The sequence below is a fragment of the Phodopus roborovskii genome, unplaced genomic scaffold (genome assembly GCF_943737965.1).
Source record: "Phodopus roborovskii unplaced genomic scaffold, PHOROB, whole genome shotgun sequence".
In the NCBI taxonomy this organism is placed as follows: domain Eukaryota; kingdom Metazoa; phylum Chordata; class Mammalia; order Rodentia; family Cricetidae; genus Phodopus; species Phodopus roborovskii.
The window spans coordinates 39,519,714-39,543,734 of NW_026126511.1; the positions used below are offsets into that span (position 1 = coordinate 39,519,714).

Here is a 24,021-nt window from a genome sequence, read left to right on the forward strand (position 1 = left end):
TAAAATGGAATAGCTGTGCTAGATGTAAAATATTTCAAGTGCTGTTGTACTATTCAGTTTTTTTTTTTTTAAGGAGAAAATGAAAGTTAAAAAGGTTGACTTAGAAAAAAATAAATAAAAAGGTTGACTTAGTACATTGCTGCTTAATAATGACTCAATGCCCAATTAAATAACTTGAGGGTTCAGGATAGATTTCCTCTATCCTATAATTGTATTGATAATGTAAAATCTTAGTCTACACATTGCCTCTGACTGAGTTGGTGGCACTGGAGTGAAGCCAATGGTTTAGTTACAGATTTTTGGAATTCCACATTGTATTTTACTTGAGAGTTTCCTAAATATTCTACCTAATAAGACTTTAAGATTCAGTTTATGTAGCTAAGATTATAGGGTTGGAGATGAGCTTAGGGCTTTGGTATCCTGCAGAAACCAAGGTCTCCTGAGTCTTAGTCCCTACTTTTTATAGTAATGTGACCGCTGACCTGTTCTCAAATTCTGTATCTATGTTACAGACACATAGCAGTGAACTTGGTTCTTAAAGACAGTATTGGGTGACACCAGCTTGTGTTTATAAACCCGCACTAAACTAACAAGATTGAGCTAGGGGTTTATCTCAGCCAGGAAAGTTATACAAGTGTGAGGACCTGTATTTGATCCTCAAGTAAAAATGTCAGGCATGGTAGCCCATTCTTATAATACCAGAGCTAGGGACACAGAGACAGGTGGATCCCTGGGGTTTGCTGGCCAGCCAGTTGAGCCAAGTCAGGGAGACCCAGGCCAGTGAATGTCTCTGTGCAAGAGACAAGGTGGCCAGCTTGTGCAGAATAGCAGCCACAGTTGTTCTCTGGTCTTCACATGAACCTGTGTACATGCATGCATTCGCCACAAATGGACACACACACACACACACATGCACGCACACACTCACACACACACACACACACACACACACACATGATCGATAGATAGATAGAGATTAAACTAACCAAATTGGTTAACCCATTGTACCTTCTCATATCATACAAGTGATTTCTACTTAGCTATCCTATGACTCTGACAAGAGAGAGGAACTGAATGTGTTCCTATAAATATAGCCTTATTCAGTTTCCTTGTATAGTCCCCAGAAAAATATGTTCCTAGCAAATTTATTATTTAGGTCAATTCTAACTCTAAACATACCAGACAAAGCTGAAGGAAATCAATGTGAATACCTACCACCTCCAGGCTGAGCTCCAGGTTCACTTGGAACAGGAGTTTGGGGACGAATAGAACCTCTCTGGCCCTTCAGCCTTTTTCTAGTCTAATTTCATTGCTGTTCTGTTAATTCAATTTGATGAACCTGGTGAGGCTGTTAAAGAATCAATTTTCTGCTCTGCATTCAACTGTCTTAGAAAAGAAAATCGTCTTGAAAATGGACTCAGCATCATTCATTCAATAGGGTCTACCTATAATAGAGTGTGTTCAAGTAAGAGGTAACCTGTAACACAAATTCTACTTGGTATTAATAATAAAAACCCAGAGAACATAAAAGAGGGAGCCAATATTGGTTTGAAGATAAAGTTGAACACAAAGAAAGGTCGAGGGAACTACAAGACTGCTCCCAACTAACAATCTCAGCTTCCGTGGAAAGGCTATCATAAATGCCCTTCCCGGAGAGTGAGATCAACAACTAACTTCTCCATGGAGTCCTCAACTAATGCCTGTTGAAAACAGGAGCAAACACCCATACATAAACACTGAGTCAAACTAGAACCCAGAAGCAGATGGAGAGGACAAGACCATGCGGTAGAAGTACATAGAGACAGCTTACCTGAACAAGGAGGAGCTAAGGGCCACTAGACTGATAGCTGGGAAGCCAACAGGGGTCTGACTCGGACCCCCTGAATATGGGTCTCAGCCAAAGGTCTGAGCAGTCTAAGAGACCTCAGACAGTGGAGCCAGGATGTATCCCTGGTGCACAAAAGGACTTTGCAAACATATCCCCCATGGAGGGATAACTGCCTTATTCTAGAGATAGGAGAAGCCCTAGTCCCTACTTCACAGGACCTGTCAGATCTACATGACCCCAACTGGATGGCATTCCCCTACATATTGTATTGTGGTGGGGGTTTGGGAGGGGAGGGTGTTTAGAGTGCATGGGAGAGGGTAGAGAGGGCAAAAGGGAGGGAAGGAGGGAGGGAGGGCTTGGGGGGAGGGAGGGAGGGAGGGAGAGGGAACTGGGATCGACATGTAAAATAATAATAATAATAATAAAAAAAAAAAAAAAAAACGCTTTGACTCCAAAATTTAAGTTGAAGAACAAGTTACTGGGGAAAAGTATTTCTATTTTTGTTTCCACAGAAAATGAAAAGATGTGGATTCCTTCCAGACTAATGTGGTTTGATCACACCAGACCGCCTGAAACAGAGTACAAGCTGATCCTACATTCCAAACAGCTGGACAAAACAGCCCTACAGACTACAGCTAGGATATCTGAATCTTCTTCGAATCCCCCAAGACAGCGCCCCTTACCAGCAGGAAGTAGTTTGGAAAGAACGACGCCCAAATTCCCAAATATTGTGTATAAATGTTTGTTTTCATTTAATTGGACTTTGTTATATAAAATTAAATAAAAAATACTCTATATGCATAAAAAAAAATAAAAACCCAGATTCAGCTATTGGGGTTAAAGCTGAAAAATCAGAGAAGCAAAGCACCAGCCACTAGAGAGTTCTCACCTCTACCAATGCTCAGACGGAAAGGGGAATCCTGTCCTCAGATTGCATCTCCAGACTATACCTGTCTCCATCAAACCTCAGATAGCACTGAGTTCCTGTCTCCTGCCTCATATTCCTCTCTAGTGCTGGGATTAAAGGCATGGGATCCCAAGTCTGAGATCACCTTTGTGTGAGTTCTGTTTCTCTTTTAGACTGGATCAATTTGTGTAGCTCAGAGTGGCCTTGCATTAACAGAGATCTGTCTGCCTCTGTCTCCTGAGTGCTGAGACTAAAGGTGTGTGCCATCACTGCCTAGCCTCTATGGCTAACTATTGTGGCTAGCTTTGCACTTTGATCTTCCGGCAAGTTTTGTTTGTTAGATCGTAAGCAGAATATCACCACACTAACCGCACTTGAGAATAACCATATGTTCAAAGTCTACAGTTAGCCGACATGAAGCTGCAGTTGGTCAGGCCGCTGGGAGGTTTCAGCATCCTTCCGTGTACTGTGACACTTGAACATGGCTCTGAAGATTGTATGGAGACTTGAGATTCTATACTGTTGGTGCAAAAATCCCGTCATGAAGCTTGCTGACATTCTGAGGTGTTGAAACCTGATAGCCAAGCTGTGACTAGAATACTGAGAAGGAGTATCGAAATGTAGTTTAACCTGAGGCAAATTCCCTGTAAGAGTTGTGGTTTTCTGAACCATTGTTTCTGAACAAACCAGGGAAAATGTTTCGGTTTTCCTTTTGTTTTTCTGTTATCGCCTGGAAGTAATTATTAATGGATGACGATGTCTTTGAAACGATGTGGTACCATTTAAGATAGGAGGCGACACCATTTCACCTTCACATGAGCTTGTCATGAAAATTGCTGCTGGGTACAAACTTCAGATCCAAGGTAACATGAAGGGAAATTCTAAAAACTCAAGGCTAGTACACCTGCATGACGGGCTTCTCAAAAGACATCTGTAACATTGACTAAGTGTCTCTGTGTCAGTGAGAGAAGCCCAGTGAGACATGTCCTTGCCACCATAGCAGTGGAGATCCATGAATGGAAAATGATTTCCTCCTGGTCAATTGAATGGAAATCTCTGGCCTGGGTGGAGGCCTAATATTCCAGAGGACAGTCACCTGGCTTAAGGCACCCCTTAGGAAGGTGGATCCATTTTAAGACCATGATAAGGAGAAAGGAAGTATAACGAGGAAATGCATTTTTCCTTTCCAGATCTCCCAACCCCTAGTACACTTGGCTATAGGGCTGCTGGGAGGTTTTGTTGGGTCTGCCACAGCGAGCATTTGGGCCCTAGAGTAACCTTCCTTCCTTCCTCCCTCCCTCCCTCCCTCCCTCCCTCCCTCCCTCCTTCTTCCCTCTCTCCCTCTGTCCTTCCCTCCCCCCTCTGTCCTTCCCACCCTTCCCCCTCCCTCCCTCCTCCCCTCCCTCCTTCCCTCCCTCCCTCTGTCCTTCTATCCCTTCCCCCTTCCTCCCCCCTCCCTTCCCCCTTGCCCCTCCCTTCTTCCCTCCCTCCCCCTCCCTTCCTGTTGCTGTCAGATCCTAAGTATGCCTTTTATAGTTTTATGTACCCTGTCTTCCTTTCTCTTTCTCTGACCTCCATGCCTGGTTCAAAGCACATGGCCTTCTTTCTTCCTCTTACTCATTTCTGTCTTCTGGACAGCTGCCGAGATTGACAGCTTTCCTGCTTTGGGTTTTCCTTTTAAATTGTAATAAAATTGTTCTAAAACTTTCTTCAGAGCCTGTTCTTAAATCATTTTATTAACTAGACTAAAAACCCCAACAGAGGACCCTGGTTTCTCATAATATGTGGAAACTCTGGCCAGAGAACTCCCCTATCCACAATTTTCAATAACATCCCTTACCCCTGAGAACCTAAAACTCTATTATGCTCTATGTCATGGCTAACTTGGCTACTCTGCATATTACTGCTGGAGATGCTTGCATAAGAATCACATGGAATGGACACTTTGAGTTTAGAAAGAAGTTTATATATACAGTGTGGCTCATACAGCCGGCCTAAATCTCTAAGCAAATATTTGAAGAGTGCATCTGAGTCTACTCCATCCCAGGTTGCTCCTTGGCTGCTATTGGGTTGGATTCTTTGGGAATGGCCTTTAGGAAAATGCATTTTCCGGAAATTGCTATGCACTTTGCAGAAAAATCATGCTTCACAGAGATAAAGGTTTTCATCCAAAGTTCCAGAGGTCCTCGGTGGCCACCATTTTGCATCTATGTCCCATTTTGATTCATCGGGATCTTTAGCAAGCACTCACTTTCATAGTTCAGTCATATTCTCCCACAGAGTCCCTTCCTTAGAGTGGTTTATCAAACCAATACAAAAAAATGCTTTAATATAGGCAAGTGAGTGTGGCTACAAATTCGTTGTGGAAAGGGCTCGAGGCAAGGAACTGTGAAGGCTATAACTGGAATCTAAGTTCTTCATCCCACCCCACTCCCGCCCTCAGGAACATTCCCTGTGAACATAGTCCCTGCGAATGCTTCCACTCAGAGGAGAAGCTGAAACAGTCAGAAATCACCTCATTAACGAAATGAAAACATTTCTCAGCAGAATCAGTGTGCCTGCCGCTCTCCTGAGTGTAAAGCTCCAGGTTACTGAAAAGACAGCGTAAGGGAAGTCACAGCGTGTACCTCACCGTCTCCGTGCAAAACCCTTGTGCTATATGATTTTCATTCTTGGCTTCTTTTTGCAGCCAGCTTTGCCAAAACTATCTCCAAGGAAACGAACATTAAATCTGTGAAAATACTGGAAAAGCCACCATGGAGATATTCATCCAGATTCATTTGTTGTACTTTTCCAAGTAAGGTCCCATATGTACCCAGGCAGGCACAGGCAGACGTTAGACTGTAGAAACCACTTCCTTATCAGGCAAACACATGAAGGCCTCTGGGGAAACATTCTCTCTCTTCTCCCAGCTCTTGGTTGGCCCTCTTTATTTCCTTCCTTTTCTCATTTGTCATTCATTCAACAACATAGATGTGCTCCCATTTATGGCTAAATATTATGTGAATATAATTCTGTTTCTCCTTGTCTAGCTCTGTGATACATAGCTTTAAGGGAAGCCAATCAACAAAGCTACGATGTTTGAGTATCTAGGGAACCTATCCTTGAAACAGATCATGATGCAAAGGAAAGTTTGTGCGGTTGATGTCACTTAATGTCTAACACCTAACAGTGTTGTGTAATATTTTTCAGTGAGAAGGTTGAATACAATGACAGGGAGACTGGGGTGGAGATGTGTTAGGGAATTACGAATAGTAGAGAATACAAAGGCTCCTTGGTAGAGCAATAGATGGCAGCTGCCTATTTCCCTGTCCTCTTCAGGTGGGCTCAATAAACTACTAAGAAAAAATAACAACAAAAGGATCTCTTATTAACCAAAGAAACCACCAGCATCTAATGCATCATGGTAGGGATGTGAATGTGATCAGATATTCAGAATACTATGCTTAAGATAAAAGTGGGAGACTGAAAGTTACCATGCTTCCTGTACACCTAGTAATTGGAGATCATCTCTCCTTATTTAAGACAAGCTTGTATATCTCTCTTCAGATGAATCAAAATTTTAGTAAGGGCTGTTACCAATAACGGATGGGTGAATTGACCTATTAGTGAGTGGACAGGAGGAAGTCCTTTGGCCAAGAAGGGGGCATGGGAGGTGGCTCAGCAGTAAAATGCTTGCCACACAAACATGAGGACCTGAGTTTGGATCCCAGGATGTACACAGATCTGGACATTGTAATCCCAGTGCTCTTAAATTGGGAATGGGAGGAGGAGACAAGTTCACCGTCCACCTGGCCTGGGGTACATATTACTGAACAAGAAACCCTGTCTCAAACAAGGTGGGAGGCAAGGACCAACACTCAAGGTTGTCATGCATATGAACCCATTCACACACACTTAAAGATCATATATCTCCTGCCACAATCACACACTCTGATAATACCAAGAGTGGCATGCATGAATGGTTTTGACCCTAAAGGTTCTTAAGGACCAAGGTTTTCCTCATCCCTAAACCTCACCACAGCCAAATGCCCTAACTCCTGGAGTCAGGTGTTAATACTAAATGAGAAAAGTAAATTTAATAATTCACTTCCAAGATACAACTTTTCAAGTGTGCCATTGTAATTCACACTTCTTGAAGTGAGACCAAAGTCGAGGTCCCCAAACTGGGGACCTAGAATGTCCTAGCAAATTGCTTCCTTAAGAGAAGAAACCAAGGTTTGTCATGAGCCAGTGGAACTGTTCATCTGCTGATTTTTCCTAGAACTGCCTGTCCAGAAGAATTCTGCAAGCTTTCTGATGAAAAAAATATTTCCCTTTCTGAATGTCACCAAATGGGAATTTACAGTGTGACTGGTATGAGCCAGGGTTAATCCTGGAACTTTGATATAAAAATAGCAGATGGTTGATGCCTGACTAGGATAAGTCTGGCAATTGGGTATCATTTCTATGTATGCCAGGGGATCAGTGTTCCGATTATGGACAACTGGATTCACATAGCCAACCACCGATCCCCCTGGCCAAGGGGTACAGAATGGTAGGATTATAAAAGACTCTAAGAAAGTCTGATTTGTTTTGAAAGTTTGATTTTTTTCATATAATACATATTCTGATTACAGATCTTCCTCCCCCACCTCCTCCCAGATCCCCCCAGAACCTAAATTCCCACTATTCCTTTCTCACTTTCATTAGAAAACAGGCAACCATCTAATAAAAATCAAGTAAGATATAGTAAAAAGAAACAACAGAATAGGACAAAGCAAACAGAAAAAAAAAAAAAGAGCCAAAGAAAAAGCATAAGAAACACATATAGATTCATACACACACATTTGCACATCCAGAAATCCCATAAAAACACAAAACCAGTAGAGTAAAAACAAAATGCCCAGATAATGCATTATGAGACCCAAACTCTCCAAATACCACTGAGTCCACTTCGTGTGGACTGTCTATTGCTGGGCATGGGGTCCGACTTAAGTGTGGTTTGTAGACCCGGTGAGACTCCTTTGGAGAGAACCGATTTCTCTTTCTTGGGACTCTTAAACTTTTGTTTATGATGTCTATCTCCCACAGCAGTCTCTTCTTTGAAGGTCTCCCTCCTATTTCTTTTGCTGACAATCTGTTTATCATTCAAATTAAATTTTAACCTTTTCCTGTTCAGCCAACTTCCCCATTCCCCAACCCTGCCAGAGTTCTCTACACTTCAATCATGATGGCAAATTCTATTTTCTGCTTTATGGTACTGTTTTCCCATTAGCTATTTTGAGTGTGCTTATATATTTACTTTAATTGTTTAATTAAAAATGTAGTGTAGTTTTTGGAAACGCTACATACATACGCAACATTTTGTGAACGTATCCATCCCATGATCCTCCCTACTCTCCCTCCCACTCCCATGAATGATTTTTATTTTAAAAAGTCTGAGCATCTCCCCGTCAACCTGCTGTGCATTCGTTTGTGTCCTCACATGCTTATACAATCCCTGACCCACTGTGAGCTCCTATCTTACAATGCTATTTAACATGACCTTTGAGAGGGGTTCCCCTTCTTGGAGGGAGGGCCTCCTGGAGATGAAAGGAAGCACATTCAAAACAAAGAAATTTAATTGTGATTTGATATGTGAATTTCCTTAGGCTGTGACAAACCCTGAATAAAGGAAACAAGCGTCGGAAGAGTAAACTAGACTTGGACCTTTGGTGCTGTGGGCTGTGGACAATCTCCTGAGCAGTAGCCAGTCATTGAGATCCTGCCTGGGCAGATATGAAAGCCTGCCTGCTTGCCTTCTTTCTTTTCTCTGCTTCTCCCCTCACCTCTTTGCCCAACTGAAAACTCAACATCCCTTAAAGGTTCCTTTGATTCCAGTGTGGGAAATCCCACTTTTGAAAGGCATGATTCCCAAAGGCTGCTGAGGAAATTTCCAGATCTCAAACTGAAGTCTAGCACTGAGTGGGGAACTTAACAGAGCAAAGCCCACCAAGAATCCTTTCTTGCAGCCTCTGCTAATTAGCGTTGTTAACAACTCTACCAGGCTGATGCTAAGCAGAACGATAAAGCAAGTCCTTTCTTGCATAACTATTAGTCTTTATTGCTTGAAGTATAGGGTAACAGTCTAAAAATAGCTTTGAAGCAGGGCGTAGAAACACAATTTCTTTTAAAGGTGTCTCGGTGTCAGACTCAAGAAATTAGTTTTTGGATGCCTGCTTGGTTAGGTGTTTTCTATTACCATATGGATTGGGAGCAAGAGGAAGTGCATTTTATTTCTGCTTGTTTTGCTTTCTATTTCTTGTTCTCTGGAAACTTGTGACCTAGCATGGAAGTAGATTATTATCACATGAGTGCAGTAGGTGAGGAGAGAGGTGTGTGGAAGGAGCAAAGTAGGCCAATACTTAATTTCTGGAGAGTTTTGAAGGCTTCTTAGAGGCAGTAGATGAAAGCAAGCACCATCTAAGCAAGGGGAAGTGAGGGCTTCTCAGATAGACTTTTACTAGATGCAGTGAGAATAATGGTGACTCATGGTGGCCGAGGAGTGTGGCGTGAGCTAGGGTGTACTAGGAGATACAGCTGCCATCAGGGCTCATGAAAGTTTGCTTGAAAATCTGAACCCTTGGTCCCCAGTTGGAGGCTAAGCCCAAATGAACACTCTGTTCCTTAAATTGCTTTTGGTCATTGTCTTAGGAATTATCAATGATGTTCCATTATTAGAAAGGTCCAATTTCCCCATGAGAGTTCTGTGAACATGAAGGGCAAGACTTGATGGTTTCCTTTTTAAATTGAAATTATTAGCTAATATCTGAAGTCCTTATTGTGGGGTGCCATGATATCTGAATACATGAATACGTTGTGTGATTATGTATGAAAAGATGCTAAAAACCCGTGTGAAAATAATTACAAATTAAAACTAGTTATGTGTATTATTCTCTCTGTTCCTGTGTGTGCATCCTCACAAGGAAAGTTTTCCACCTGTATAAAGGAGGAGGCTTGATCCAGGAACGGAAGCTTTTGGTCTAGGATTCTGTGCATGAGTCACAGCTTCTGAGTTTAAAGGCCTTGAATAAATGTGACCCAGCCTACCTCTTCATCTATTACAGAAGTAATAACACAGAGGATAGGGGGAAATTGAAGGGGAAAATCTTTATATTTAGATGCACTTCAAAATTACCCTATGAGTTGCAGATGAGTTCCATAAATACTATTTATGGAAAAAAGGATTTGAAGGGGTATATTTGCTTGTCTTCATACAACAACGTGCAAATACAATTTTAACCTTCCTATCCCATGCTTATCTTGGCTCATCATAATAGTCAGGAAATAAAGGGACATATATTTCTTTTCCCATGGCATCCACAAGTTAATCAAGGATAGTTTGCTCATTTATGCATTAGAGTGAAGCCGAAGTTAGCTTGGGAATTAGGCTTGAGAAGGGAAATATAATCGATAGACAACCCCAGTATCATTCTTAACAAAAATGCCTCATTCAATCATTGTCGCTTGTTCACCCTGAGAAACTCACAAACGGGACATGGGTTGATTTGTTATAATGCTGATTTTCCTCAGAAGTTGATGGAAGCCTAGACAAGTAAGAACATGACCATGCTGGTATCACTGAACAGGGCAGAAAACAGTAAATGTTAGGAGTTTTCATGTCTGTCTCCCGATGATCGTGATTAACCACCATCAGCCTTTTAAAAACCAGAATCGGCCCATATTGTACATGCCACCCCCACAACTTGATGACTGCATTTAACCCCATAGACATACTTCCTCCCTCTGTTTGAATAGCCAATGTCCTAACTCATTGCTTTTCAGCACTTCAAATTGTTTTGAAACAGAAAATCAATCGACCCAGTCTTGGCTGACCTTCTATTTTCACACTATTTTAAACACTGAAGTGCTGACCTTGCTCAGCCTTGATTCAGGGAGGAGGGCCTTGGCTCTGCCTCAGCTTGATAGGCCAGACTTTGTTGATTCCCCAAGGAAGGCCAAACCCCCTATGGGGAGTGGATGGGGGTAGGTGGGAAGGGAGGGAGGTGAGGGGGGCAGGAGAGGGGGAAGGAGGAGTTGGGGTTGGTATGGAAAATGAAAAATTATTTTATTTATTATATATTTTTCTTATTTTACATATCGATCCCAGTTTCTTCTCCCTCCCTCCTTCTCTCCTTCCCTCCCATGTGCCATGACCACCCTCCCATCCCATTCTCTCCCCCCGCCCACTCCACAGGGAGGGTCGTGCCTTCCAGGAGGGGTCAACAAAATCTGTCAAGTCATTTGGAGTAGTGACTAGGCCCTCCCTCCTGCCTCTAGGTTAAGGGTATGGAAAATAAAAAAAAAAAAATAATTTTTAAATTAAAAAAAAATTGAGTCGCTGAATGCTTTTACAAGAAAAAAAAAAAGCAAGATATATGTTCAGTTTTAATAGCCTTGGTTAGATTGTCAAAGAAATAACACCTCATGCTGTCACACACGGTACATGTGGTGCCATGCTCACAATGGCATGTGTGAGGGTGGGGGGTGGACTGAGGGCATTTTCCATCACTCTGTCTGACTGGCCTTGAGTAAAAAGCTTTGCTACACTGTTGCTTTAAGTAATGTCTCCATGACCCCCCTGAGTGAAGAGTCCATGTGCCTTAGTGTCTATTCCAAGTTATATTTCTGAAAATTGCTCATTGATTTGGTTTATTTCTTTCCTTACGGGGTTATTTTCCTCTTAAAAAGTGTATTTCTTGGCCTGTTATTCTTATAGGCATTTTAAAGTTTGCCCACGACTTTAGCCATACCAAACATTTTCTGTAGAATTTGGTAAGCCTGTATTTATCTTTACAGTTCCTATACTTTGTGACTTGTGTTAAAAGACCTGGTATACCACTAGGTGAGCTAAAAATACTAGAGGAAAAACCAACCAACCAACCAACCAACCAACCAACCAAACAAACAAACAACCAATCAACCAGCCAAACAAACCATGAGCTGGATGCAAGGCGGCTGAGAGAAGTTAAGACTCTTACTTTATGTTCACTGGTGGAGAGGTTGGTGTCATAGTTATGTGAGATGAAATTTTAATCAGGAGAGGAATGAAAAGAAGCCTTGTAGAATTTTGAGTTAGTAGGAAGTGGTAGAGGGAATGAAGGGAGGATTTGCAGTTCAATTTAAAATGGGGAAGTAGGGGCAGCTTGGGAGAAGTATGGGGAAAACAAATGGCAGCTATAACATAAAACATGACAGGAAACTAATTATACCATGTAGATGGCTGAAGTTCCGTATTAAAGAGAGACTGCCAGATCTTGGGAAAAAATAAAATGCACCTATACATTGTGAGATGCATAGAAGGCAGAGAATCAAATTATGTTAAAAGGAAGAGACAAAGGATACACTGGAGAGAAGCAAAGTGAGCGAGACACGGCAGTATTAGTACAGAGTACAGTAGAATTCATGTGTCTGTGGGTGCTGCCAAGGCAGGAGAGGGCATAGGGTTCAGGTGATGGGGGTCGTCTCATTTCTCAAGCATCCACTGATTTGTCGGAGGCTGAATGAGTTTGCAGCCAAATCGTGGGTTGAGGCTACAAAAGCTGAGGTCAGACCTCCATCTATGGTTCCTTCACCTGGAACCATAGAGGATTACAGACAGGATGTAGAGACACACTAGAGATCAGTTCTTATGAGATTGCTGCTTAAAAGAAACGGTCTGATCTAGTTAAGGGATACTTGCCCGTGCATGCACACACACATGCACATGTACACACATATACCATGATCTGTTAAAACTCATGGATTCCCCTATGGTAAAAGCTAATATCAACACACAACACAATGCTTACTGGATTTCTCACATAAGATACAATGCAAATATATATATATATATATATATATATATATATATATATATATATATTATATCAGGAAGAAAAATGAAAAATCAGGGGACAGAATCACCAGGTAACTGAGATACCACTCCCCCCCCCAAAAAAAAAACCAGTGATTGATATTTGATAAATGAGTAATTAAAGACTAGTCCAGACAATTGAAATCTGTTAAATAATCAACTAGGGAAATCTAAGAATCTAGTCACTGAAATACACTGAAATATCTATGCGAATATACTAGATGAGCTTGGCAGTAGATTAGAAGTAGGTGATTCGAGAAGAATCTCTGACACAGATTGAAGAAGCAAGAGAATGGGAGTGAGAGAATGTAGAAATTGAGCCCTAAGAAGCATGGGCCAAAGTTCTATTACGCATGAATGAGCTGGAGCCACAGAGGGAGGGCAACGGGGAATGGTGCCAGTGTGACAATGGCTAGCAGCACCTAAGATTGCTAAAACACAGACCTAGATACTCTCTGAAGCCAGGTGACATGGTGGCGTCTGTGGACACCGACAGCTGAGTTCTTACAAACTGCAAACTGAAACATTCTAGAGACCCAGAAGGCCATAGAGAAAGTTCTGGAAAAGAGATGCTTTACTTCTTTATTTGTTTGTTTGCTTGTTTGTTCCGGGATTGAACCTAGAGCTTAACACATGCTGGGCAAGTGCTCTTCCACTGAGCTACAGACCAGGCCTCTCTTACTTTTATTTCATGACAAGGTCTCACTGAGTTGCTACCTTTGGGCTGTCCTGACAATAGAGTCTCGGCATCATGGGTCTGCATGGCCAGGTCCTTTTGGGCTCTGAGAATGGAGAGCACACAGCAAGCTTGGCATTGCAGGGCATTTCTTCAGCAGTGAGGCCCGTATGCCCACGCAGAATTGTACAAGTGAAGAAAGCAGAACACAGCAACAGAAGAGTTGGTACATAGGAAACACATGCCAAGTTCATGGGGCAGCTGGAAAGATGCCTTGGGTTTTTGTTAACCTCTGTGTACAAGACAGGAAAGGAAAACACAAAGGACCGTGGAGTGGATGGGGGTTAAAATGTTCTCAAAGGTTTGCATTCCCGAGAGGTGTAAAATGATTTGTTTTAGTCTCTTTACAATGAAAAGAGGCATGTTGGTATTGGCTAAAAGAATAGATGATCAATAAACTAAAAGAGAAATTTGAATCATAATTCTGACCAGTCTAAAAGTAAAGCAGGAAGAAATTGAGTGACAACAACTGTAAAATAAGTAAATAATCCAATTAAAAGACAAAGATGGGGCCAGGCCGGAGTGATGGCTCAGCCATTAAGCAATTGCTGCTCTTCCAGAGGACCCAGTTCCCAGCATCCATACCAGATAGTTAACAATTGCCTGTTAACTCCAGCTCCAGAGGGTTCCACACCTCTGGCCTGCACAGGAACCTGCACTCACATGCACTCATCTACAAGCAGACACATGCACCTACACAGAAATAGAAACAATTTTTTTAAAGGTAAAAATGGATTGAACAAAAAAAAAATTAAAAAAAAAAAAAAACTCACTAGGTGTGCTTCCATTCAGGTGACACATTTAAAACACAGAGTCACAATCTGATGGTAATAGGACAGAGTAAAATATAGCCAGAAAATGATAATCAAAAGAAATCTGGCATAAGTCCAGAGTCTATGGAGCTGAGTTTTAAGGCAAGGAGCCTCACTAGGAGTGAAGAGGGCATTTGATAACAAGTAGAAACCAGCATGGAAGATAAAATCTGTGTGTTGCTAATAACCCATGGAGGGCAGAAATGCAAATAGAGGCTAAAGAGAAATTTAAAATTTTTTTAATGGTACCGGGAAGTTAGGACTAAGTTCTATACAACTTTTCAAAAATACACACGCCTTACTTATGTAAGGAACTTGAGGGAAATGGCAACCTCCGAACTTCATTTAGGGATACTAGGAAAATAACTGCAGAAGTCCAAGTTTGGTTCTGTATTCATCAACTTATCAAGGAAACTGAATCTATCAGTAAACTAATGAAAATTTTACAGTAGATGCTGTAAAAGCTTTAACTGTTAATTGAAAGCAAGGTTGGCCATATACAAACAGAATTTTAAGTTATGCAGCCATAGAATACAAGTCTGCCTGCTTCCAACAGAGTGGATTAGTCTTGAAAGAATAGCAAGGTATATGACCTCACTCACATATGGAGTCTAAGAAAGGATGAATTTATAGAAACAGTAGAATGACATTTACTGTTGCAGGGATTTTAGGGCAAAATCTGAGCCCCTGAAACTCCCGATGACCAATATGCCAATAAGAGAACTACTCAGAAATGCTCAGGAAGGGAATTTAGTCAGTATGGACACCTTGTGAAGGACAAAGATGTCCAGTGATCCCCAAGCCCATCTTTGGGGTCCTGATGTGAGGTTTATGTTTCAATAGAAGGTGAAGTGTATAAACAGTGCTAGCCAAGACATTGTACACTCAGTACTGAACATCACTGTCTGTCCAGCTTTGGTCTATCCTGTGAGCTTGACTGATAAGATACCAGACCACTGTGAGCTCTCTTCCAGAGAGTCAAGTTCCTTCTCTGCCTGGCATCAGGACTTTGGTCTTTTCTTTCCCTCAGCATGGGACTCGGGAATTTTGATTCACTGTGGTTCATTGTTTGAATAGTGTGTTAACTGGAAGTGAGGGCACTTTTAGAACATTTCCTCTCTGGAAAGAGCAGTCCTATTACCAGAGACAGATGGGGAAGGGGAGATGGGTTGGTTCGGGGGATCTAGTGTGTGGCATGGTGTCTGCATTTGCTAACTCCAAGTTTTACTCCTGTAACTTTATCCATGACTGCAAAATAAAGGCATCGTGGTAAGATTATGGAGAAATTATCTAATGATTGGGGCATTTATTTTACAAACTATTTGCACATTCAATCACCACAGTGTACATTTTGAAATCAGTTTCACTGGTTGACTATACATGTTATAAAAACAAACAAACAGGAAAAAAAAATCGAGCTGGAATAAGGAACAAAGTATAGAGTGACATACAGAGCAAACTAAATCCTCGAGCCTAAACAAAATGATAGGAACAGAACCGAGAAAAGTCAGGAAGAAGTTGGTGCTGAGCCCTCTCCAGACCCAGGGTAGAACCAACTTCTTCCTTCCTTCCTTCCTTCCTTCCTTCCTTCCTTCCTTCCTTCCTTCCTTCCTCCCTCCCTCCCTCCCTCCCTCCCTCCCTTCCTTCCTTCCTTCCTTCCTTCCTTTCTTTCTTTCCTTTTTGCATTTTTTACCTGATTGTTCCTTAGAACTCCACCTCACAGGTAGTTTCAAGGTTGTGTGACCTCCATTTTTCTATGCTTAACTGTCTCTACCACACTTGGGAGACAACTAGAACACACACTTATCATCTGTTAGAAAATCCACAGAACAGATAGACAATAACTTCCAAATGACTCTTTTTTAATGATGACCATTGGTTAGCATCCTCTCAACCACTCCAATCTGTCTCCCTTTTGGGATGACAGCCAGAAAGAGCTAGGGAAGACAACAGACTGGAGCTGGGTTGACCTGGGTCGACTCCTATGTCTAAGTGTTGCCATCCTGTGTAATGGACTTATCTGAAAGGTGACCTGGACATGACTGGGTCTGGGGCAATGCTCAACATCTCTAACTTTTGCTAATGGCACCATCACGAAGCTTATCAGAGACAGGAAGTTGTTTTGGTCAAGGGTAAAAGATAATGGATTCTGGGACTGGAGAGATGGCTCAGTGGGTACAAGTCCTTGCTGTAATGTGAGGACCAGAGTTAAGATTCTCAGCACTCAAGCGTTGGATGGACCACCTGTAATCCTAGCCCTCAGGGGCCAGAGGCAGGATCTCTGGGACAAACTAGCTGACTAGACTAGTGAAATTGCAAGCTCTGGATTCAAGTGGGTGGCCCTGCCTCATGAAGTAGAGATAAACCGAGGAAGGTGCTTGACTATCAACCTTTGGCCACTACATTGAATGTGCATACACATGAACTTCTATACATGCAAACACACAGCACATACATGCAAAGAAAAGGTCTGAGTCATTGCAGTTTCTGCTTAGCTACTGGGACACTCTGTGAAGTGAAATTCGAGTACTTGGCTGCATGAATTGCACTTGACCCTTCATTTGCCATGTGTTTCCTTCTCTGATCATCTGGTTCATGGTCTTCAACCATGGACCTCTCTCAGGAACACTCATCTAAACCTAAGGGTTCTACAGAGTGGTAACAAGCAACTTGCATGGCTACCTGCTGGCCCTTTTACTCTCCTGCTCCGGGTAGAATAAGTCCTGGGTTGCACGGATTAATGCTGATAGCATTTTCTTGGAGCAGAAGCTGCTGGCTAAGGAAGGTGCGGTGCACTAGGCAGAGAGAGAGAAAGGGCTTGATGCCAGAAGCCTAGAGGGCTAGTGAGTCAGACCTGTGACCCAGGAAACCCTATGTCCTGTGTCCTGAGGTTCCCCAACTTCTCAAACAAACACAATGAGATTGTCTGTACTGCTGACCTCAAGTGATTATGTAAGGCTCAAAATGGAAATCAGACTAGGGTTTTCCACAAAATGTGCGAAGATGCTGTGTAACATGTAACTCGTGATGTTAGCCTCAGAACCAGAGGATGCTCATTGCGCCCATGCTCGCTGCATACATATGTCTCATTTCTGATTTTAGACACTAGCTTTCTCATCTACAAAATGGAGAGAGTGTCACATTAATTCCTGTTATTAGCAGGAAAGGAACCAATGAACACAAACTGTGTTTGCTATTTCTGATAGATATTTTAAAAATTGCTTTTATCTTATGTGTGTGTGCGTGTTTTGCCTGTCTATATGTCTGTACCACATGTGTGTTCCTGGTGCCCTCAGAGACCAGAAGAGGGTGTCAAATGTCTTGGAACTGGGTCATAAGGCACTATGTACATGCTGGAAATCAAACTGGGTCCCCTGCAAGAGTTGCAAATGCTTTTAATGCTAAGCCATCTCTCCAGCTCCATTGATAGGTGTTTTCATTACAAAGTCTTGAGTAGTGTCAAATGGATTCTGGGATTTTAACCTACTGTCAAATCCTACAGTCTCTCCTAGAAGTCAATAGCATACCCCATGGGTCTTAGCAGATACAGTATTTCTGTCTGAAAAGCTTGGAGACTTTACAACAGGTCTTTGATTACGAACCAAGTCTGCTCAGGTGACAGGTACAATTGACTTTGCTGCCTGAGAGCTGCCCCTTTAGATCCTATTATGGTGACAGAAGATCAATACTGCCAAGAAGTGAGTGTGTGTAATCAGCCTAACTGAAGTTGGTTGGAATCCTTTGGTGTGGATGTCACAGCAGGAAGAAGGAAATGAAGAAGAAAGAAAAGCCACAGAGGCACCAGGAAGCTGAATTGCCCAGCCTTTAAGCAATTGTTGCCGCTTCCCTCTGCCCTCAGCTTCTGACACTTTCTGGATCCCCTCTCAAGGCCTATGCTATCTAGGACAAGTGTCTGTATTCTTCAGCAACCACATGTCCAGCAATGACAAAACTCAGGTTTCTGGGAGACCCAAAACTGAGCTTGGATAAGAAAGAACACAGTCATTCCTGACTCTCAGCTCTGCTAGTATGCTGATTCTTATGTGTGAAAACAATACATACAGTTGCTGTCAGCCACTGATATCCACAAACTTTCCTTCCCTAAAAGAACTCCGGTAACCATGAACTTTGGGACATATCTTGCGACACACGAAAACAACAGACTCAAGAGTGTCAGTTTGAGTGCAACAAAAGGGAACATGTGTCCCGGGAAAGAACAAACTCCAGTTTCAAACACCACTGTGAAGGACGTTCCAGCTTACCTACGGATATGGTCCATACAGCGATGATTTTCAGGAAGGCTTTGGTTCTGGAGTTGAAGCGGCTATGGTGGATGGGGTTCTGGATGGCGACATAGCGGTCCAGTGAGATGGCACAGAGGTGCATGATAGAAGCCGTAGAGAAGAGGACATCCAGGTAGATCCAGACTGCACAGAGCTTGCTGGGCAAAGGCCATCGGTACCCTGAGGTACAGAAGTTTAGCATCAGCAAGCAGGTTCATGCTTCCTTTGGCATGTGACCTATACCCTGGGATAACTGTTTACAACTTGGAGGGGGGCATTGGTGACAGGGAAAGAGATTACAAGACTTTCAACATTTGAGCAAATAGCCAAGTGTGCTTAATTACACTATGATGGCACTGATAGGTGAGTGTATGTTTGGGTGTTTCTGGCCTGTGGAATTATATTAGCAAAAGAGGAACTTGCTTGTTCCTATTGACTGTCTCTTTCCCCTCCACCTGGCTGTAAGCTCCTTGAGCCACAGGAGAGGCTAGGCCCTTCCCCTGAGGACCTCTAACTGCCAGGCTACACCCATAGCTGGGAAGGGAAAGGTACAGCCTGGCAGTTAGAGGTCCTGGGGGGTGGGGGGTGGGCTGACCACCTTGTGATTCAAGGGGCTTACACTGACAAAGCCATTTTTATGTAACAGCTTATCCGAAGTTATGTCCTGAGCCCCTTAATTGAAGTACCACTCACATCCATCCTTCGTTTATCCACACAGAGTTAAGGTCCTTATGTTTAAGGTAACCTTAGTCATTCTTAGATGTGTCCAGTCTCACACATGCGGACAATTAGTGATGGTGTGACAAAATGGCTTCAAGTCTACCTCTTGCTTATGATTCCTGGTACCCTAATGTTTTATTAAACTCAAATTTGAGGCATGTGAGAAACACTGGTGACACTGAAGAAAATCAAGGGTGTCTAGCCTTAGAGCCTTGTCTCAGAGCAGTGTTCAAACTATTGGTGACAGCTAGTTTTCTTAGTTGGTTCCTTACAGTGGGGACGCGGATCCACCTCTGGCCATTCTGATCCAGGAAGGCTGGAGTAGGCTGGAAAATGTGCAATTTTCAAAAACTTAGAAATCACACACAGATGACTATAATATTGGAGCCTCTCCCAGTAGCAGTTGCTTGGGGGCAAAGATACCCTTCCTCCCTCACCCCCCCCCCCCCAGAACCAGCGTCTCAATCAGCCAGTAGAACTTTGGGTCCAGTCAATCATTCTCTCTGTAGGGTGTCTAGAGGTGGGCCCTCAGTATCAAAGGGTTCTAAAAACTTCCCAGAGTCCAGTGTAGGAATCTTGGCAGATGTTCCGCCGTCTGTCTGAGGAAGACAGAGGATGCCTTGAAGCTGTAAAGGAAGTGTCCTGTTCCTCTCCATATGTTTTGGAGAGCATCACTTGAGTAAATCGTTAATTAGTTTGGCTAACAGAATGAGCAATGGTATTACATCTGCCTGTGAATGGGGAGGGGAATTAGATCAGTTCTTTATAGAGTAGTAGAGCGCAAATTGAGCGAGCCCTCACTTAATGCACAAGTCTTATCTCCTCCATGCTGCCCCTAGGGGTATTCAGAAAAGGAGCTCTGCGGGACCTAAACCTAATCCCAAACCTTCAGGAGCTAGTCTCAGCAAACAGTTTGAACTGAAAGGATCCTATTTTATTATTAGCCCTGAACCCAGAAATCGGCTCTGCTCTTGGGAACTGATGTTGGCTCTTGCTGGGCGGGAGGTAGAGGATGGTGGCGGTGGGGGGAGTCTTCCCTGAAAGAAAGCATACCCTTCTCCCCTCAAAGTTTACTCCAAGGAGTAGATTTGTGACTTGGCTGGCCCAGGACCAGCCCAATAGTGTCTAGTCTATTCTGGGCGGGTGTAGGCTGCACACCCAGAAGTTATCACTAGGGGGCAACCTTGATCTGAGACCAAGGGACCTGCTGCACTTCCTACGTGGCCAGGGCTGCCCCTGCCGCTCAACAGCTCACCCCGCCCTCCTGCTGTGGTTTGGGTTCTTGCAGAGTCACCCCCCCCCCAAACCTGCAGTAGAGTTTGAGCCTCCCACCCCACCCCCGCGAGGGCTGGCTAGGGTTTTAGGAAGTAAAAGCCCCTCCTCAGTGGCTGAGAAACGATAAGCAAATGTAATGGAATTATTCCGATGTGTCAGTTGAATGTTCAAGCCAGGGCTGGCCTTTACAAACTGATACTGACTACTCCTGAATAATCTCCTTCATTCTTGGAGTTTTCAGGTCTAGGTTCATACTGTAGCCTCTAGGATTTGGCCAGAAAACCCTTTAAAGGTATCTCTAAAACTGCCTGTAGCTCTGGTGACTCGTGAGTACGTGTGCCAACAGTCTGAATATTATTTCCTTTGCTCTCTGTTAGGGAACTCTGGCTGTATTACTCATAATTTGAAAGAATATCACGTTCTGCTCCCCCATCAAAGCTGTCCCAGTGTTTGCCGACTTCCTGGGAAGTTTGACACTGTCAAACTGGGTTGAGAAGAAAGCAAGATTAATAGCTTTCCGTTTGTGTTCCACCCTCCTCCAAAACCAGACAGGAGGAGTTTCTGTGTGTACCTTTTTAAAGGCTTGAGAGCATAAGTCAAAGGCTTTCTTCCATATTGGCTTTTCTGGGCAAGGGGGACAATTAAAACCAGAGTAACTCATATATTGTAATGGAGACTCTGAATATTTTAAGAGTAAACCCACTCCAGCACTAATGGTCTCTCTGCAAATGTTCCAAGGTAATCGCGAAGGTTTTTTACCACTCCATTAGAAGTGCTGAGTACTGTGTGACAAAGACAAAACCATTCTGTCTTGAGACTGGCAAAGAAAAGCAAAACTCACATGGACACAGAATGAAAGTTAAATTGTTCTCATGGAGTTTTGGAATACAGATAATAATTTCTCTACAAAATTTATTTTAAAGCTCAAAAACTCACCAATGATCATGTACCAGGCTCTCTCTCTCTCAAGTTAAACAGAATTTTAAGACTAAAACAAAGCTCCTGGTGTATTTCTTTCCTGAGCCTCAGGCCCTCTGCAAACAGCCATGCACATACATGCTTTTTGTGACTACACTGAGGGGCAGCTGACATGCTAACACCACTCACCATACAAGATGGTTAACATGGACACAGGCATGACAAGGAAACCCAGCAGCATATCAGCAATGGCGAGTGACATCAGGAAATAGTTGGTGGCATTCTGTAGCTTTTTCTCTAGGGACACTGCCATGATGACCAGTATGTTTCCAGCAATGGTTAGGATAATCACTACAGCCGTCAATAAAGCAGACCAGTTTTTTTCCTGGAGATGAAGAATGGACAGGCATGTTGGTGGGAGGTACCCTTCGCAGGAAAGGTTGGTCCGGTTTTCGGCATCAATTGTCCAGTTTGATGCATCAGAGCTGTTAGCAATTCTGGAGTTGAAGTCGCTATGGTAGAGCCTGGAGTCACCATCTAATTGCATTAAAGAGTTTGGAATTGAGCTCAGGGAAGTATTGTCTTCGCAAAGAATTTCCATGTCGAAGCCGGAAGTTGTAGCAGATGAAGCGTGGAAAGACTAGCAAGTCATAGCCTTGGCTCATCATTCATCTTCATGTCCTGGTGCTAGGACGTGTGGAAGCAGAGACCATGTGTAGCTCCTCAGGCTGCCTTTTCCTCTCCCATAGTAAGAGTTACAGAAGTGTGACTTGATACTGCCTCCCTTCACAGTGCTAGGAAGTGTCCGCGGTCGAGCTATAACTTCTCAATGAAGCAAAGGCAAAAAAACACTTTTGAGCATCTGGGAACACAAACGTGCTCCTGGTTAAGGAAGAAAAGTTTTGTAACCGGTGGGAATCTGTTTCAGCGAATTCTCGGGTTAAATGTGCCGATTTCACGAGTTCAGCCATCACAAAGTTAAAACAGCATGCAGTCCGAAATTGGTAGGGAGGGCTGAGTGCCCTCTCTATTAAGGAAGTCCGTTAAAAAAAAAAAAAAAAAAAAAACAAAAAACAAAAAAAACATGCAGCGTTAATCCCATAGTAATTGGATATACTTGGATTACCCTTCTTAGTCTCAGGCAGAATCGCCGCAGTGTCGATCAGGAATTTCAGCTTGAGTGTATGGCTTGGTAATTGAAAGGAAAACGCCTCCCGAAGAGCAGCAGAGAACTTTCCACTCCAGAAATTCTCATGGCAATGACGGCATCGTGGCCAAGCGTGACTTCAACCAGAAAGAAAATCCCAAAGCAGTAAAAGACAGCAGCCTCAGAACTTACATTCACTGTCACCAGGGTCCGCTATCCTGTGACTCTCCTATCGCATGGTGGTGACTGAGCTGGTGTGGAATCCCCTCTCCTTGAGCTTCCAGCAGCATAAGATAATAGTAATTCGATTTCTGTTTCTGCTGACTTCAAAAACTGCACGCCAGTTCCAGCAGTTGAGGTCTGTGCTGGCTGCCTTTGGCCACTGCTCCGCTCGCTCGGTTCTCCCTCCGCCTCAGCAGGAGCTCAGTGAGGAATCCGTCACCGGGAGCCCCTCTCAAAGTCACACAAAAGAGCCGCAGGGAAAGTAGGGAGGGCTGTCTGCACCAAGTGGCTCCCGGGTTTCCAGGAGAACAGGCAGCTCCAGTCTGTCTCCTTTCTCAGACCTCCCTCTGTCAACTGTGTCGTAACCTGCAAGGTGGTGACAGCTAGGAAGGGCGGACCAAACAGCCCCCCTCCCCCCGCCCCATTCTTCTTTCCGCTACAGGTTCACATTGAGAACTTTGGCTTTAAAGAGAGAGAGGATGGAGACACAGAGTAGTGGATAGATTCCTAATAAGGTGGTCTTCACGGCAGTGGTATTTTAGGTTGAGGGTGAAGAGGGAGGAGAAAGAAGTCAAGGTTAGAAAAGTGTGTGCTGGGATGTGGGAGCATCCAGCACTTCTATCCAAGCCAGTGGTGCTGTGTCCAGGAGGGATGGCTGACATTGGCAACATGAGTTCAGAGGAGCCCGGAAGTCTGTGTGGACAACTGATAAACCATTAGTACAATGTTGAGTTAGTTAAACGTATTTAAACACACACACACACACACACACACACACACACACACACACACACACACCATTGTTATGTGTATGCACCACTTAGCCAGCTTATTTTTCTTCATCCGAAAAATGTCACCGGGAATTAATTGAAAAATTCATGTTAGAAATTGAAGGGTTTTATTTTACTTTTGTTTTTTATCCAGAAGTGACACCGATGGCTCTCTCTCAGGTGGTTCTTAAAGGAAGACACATCTCTCCAGAAAAGAAAGTGGACTATTCCCCAGTGTGAGGGGCTTTCTGGGGTTCTGTCTACCACATTCTTCTCTTGTTCTCTGCACTCCCCATTCAGTGATCCAAGTCCTTCAATGTGTTGCCAATCACCCATTCCTCGTGGCAGTACCACAGCTAAGCATAGTAACCCAGGTCACCTTGTCACTGTCCATTCTGAGCCTCTCTCTTAGGGCTTCTTGCCACACACCCTCCAGGCTCATGGAACCATCCACCCAGTCCTTCCTTCCATCTCCCTGCCTATCCCTCTAGACTCCCAGCATTCCTTCCCACCTCCAGCACCATCT

At 43.4% G+C, this 24,021-nt stretch overlaps 1 protein-coding gene across 1 annotated transcript in view; it reads right to left on the reverse strand.

Moving 5' to 3' along the window:
• The window catches only part of Htr2a (5-hydroxytryptamine receptor 2A), a 62,985-nt gene extending 40,860 nt beyond the window's left edge, over positions 1-22,125 (reverse strand). The window contains exons 1-2 of the mRNA XM_051195383.1: positions 21,546-22,125; positions 18,423-18,623 (exon numbers count right to left, since the gene is read on the reverse strand). Coding sequence (XP_051051340.1) covers positions 18,423-18,623; positions 21,546-21,957 — 613 coding nt within the window. The 5' untranslated portion in view covers positions 21,958-22,125. The remainder of the gene's footprint in view (positions 1-18,422; positions 18,624-21,545) is intronic.
• Between the last annotated feature and the right edge of the window lie 1,896 nt (positions 22,126-24,021).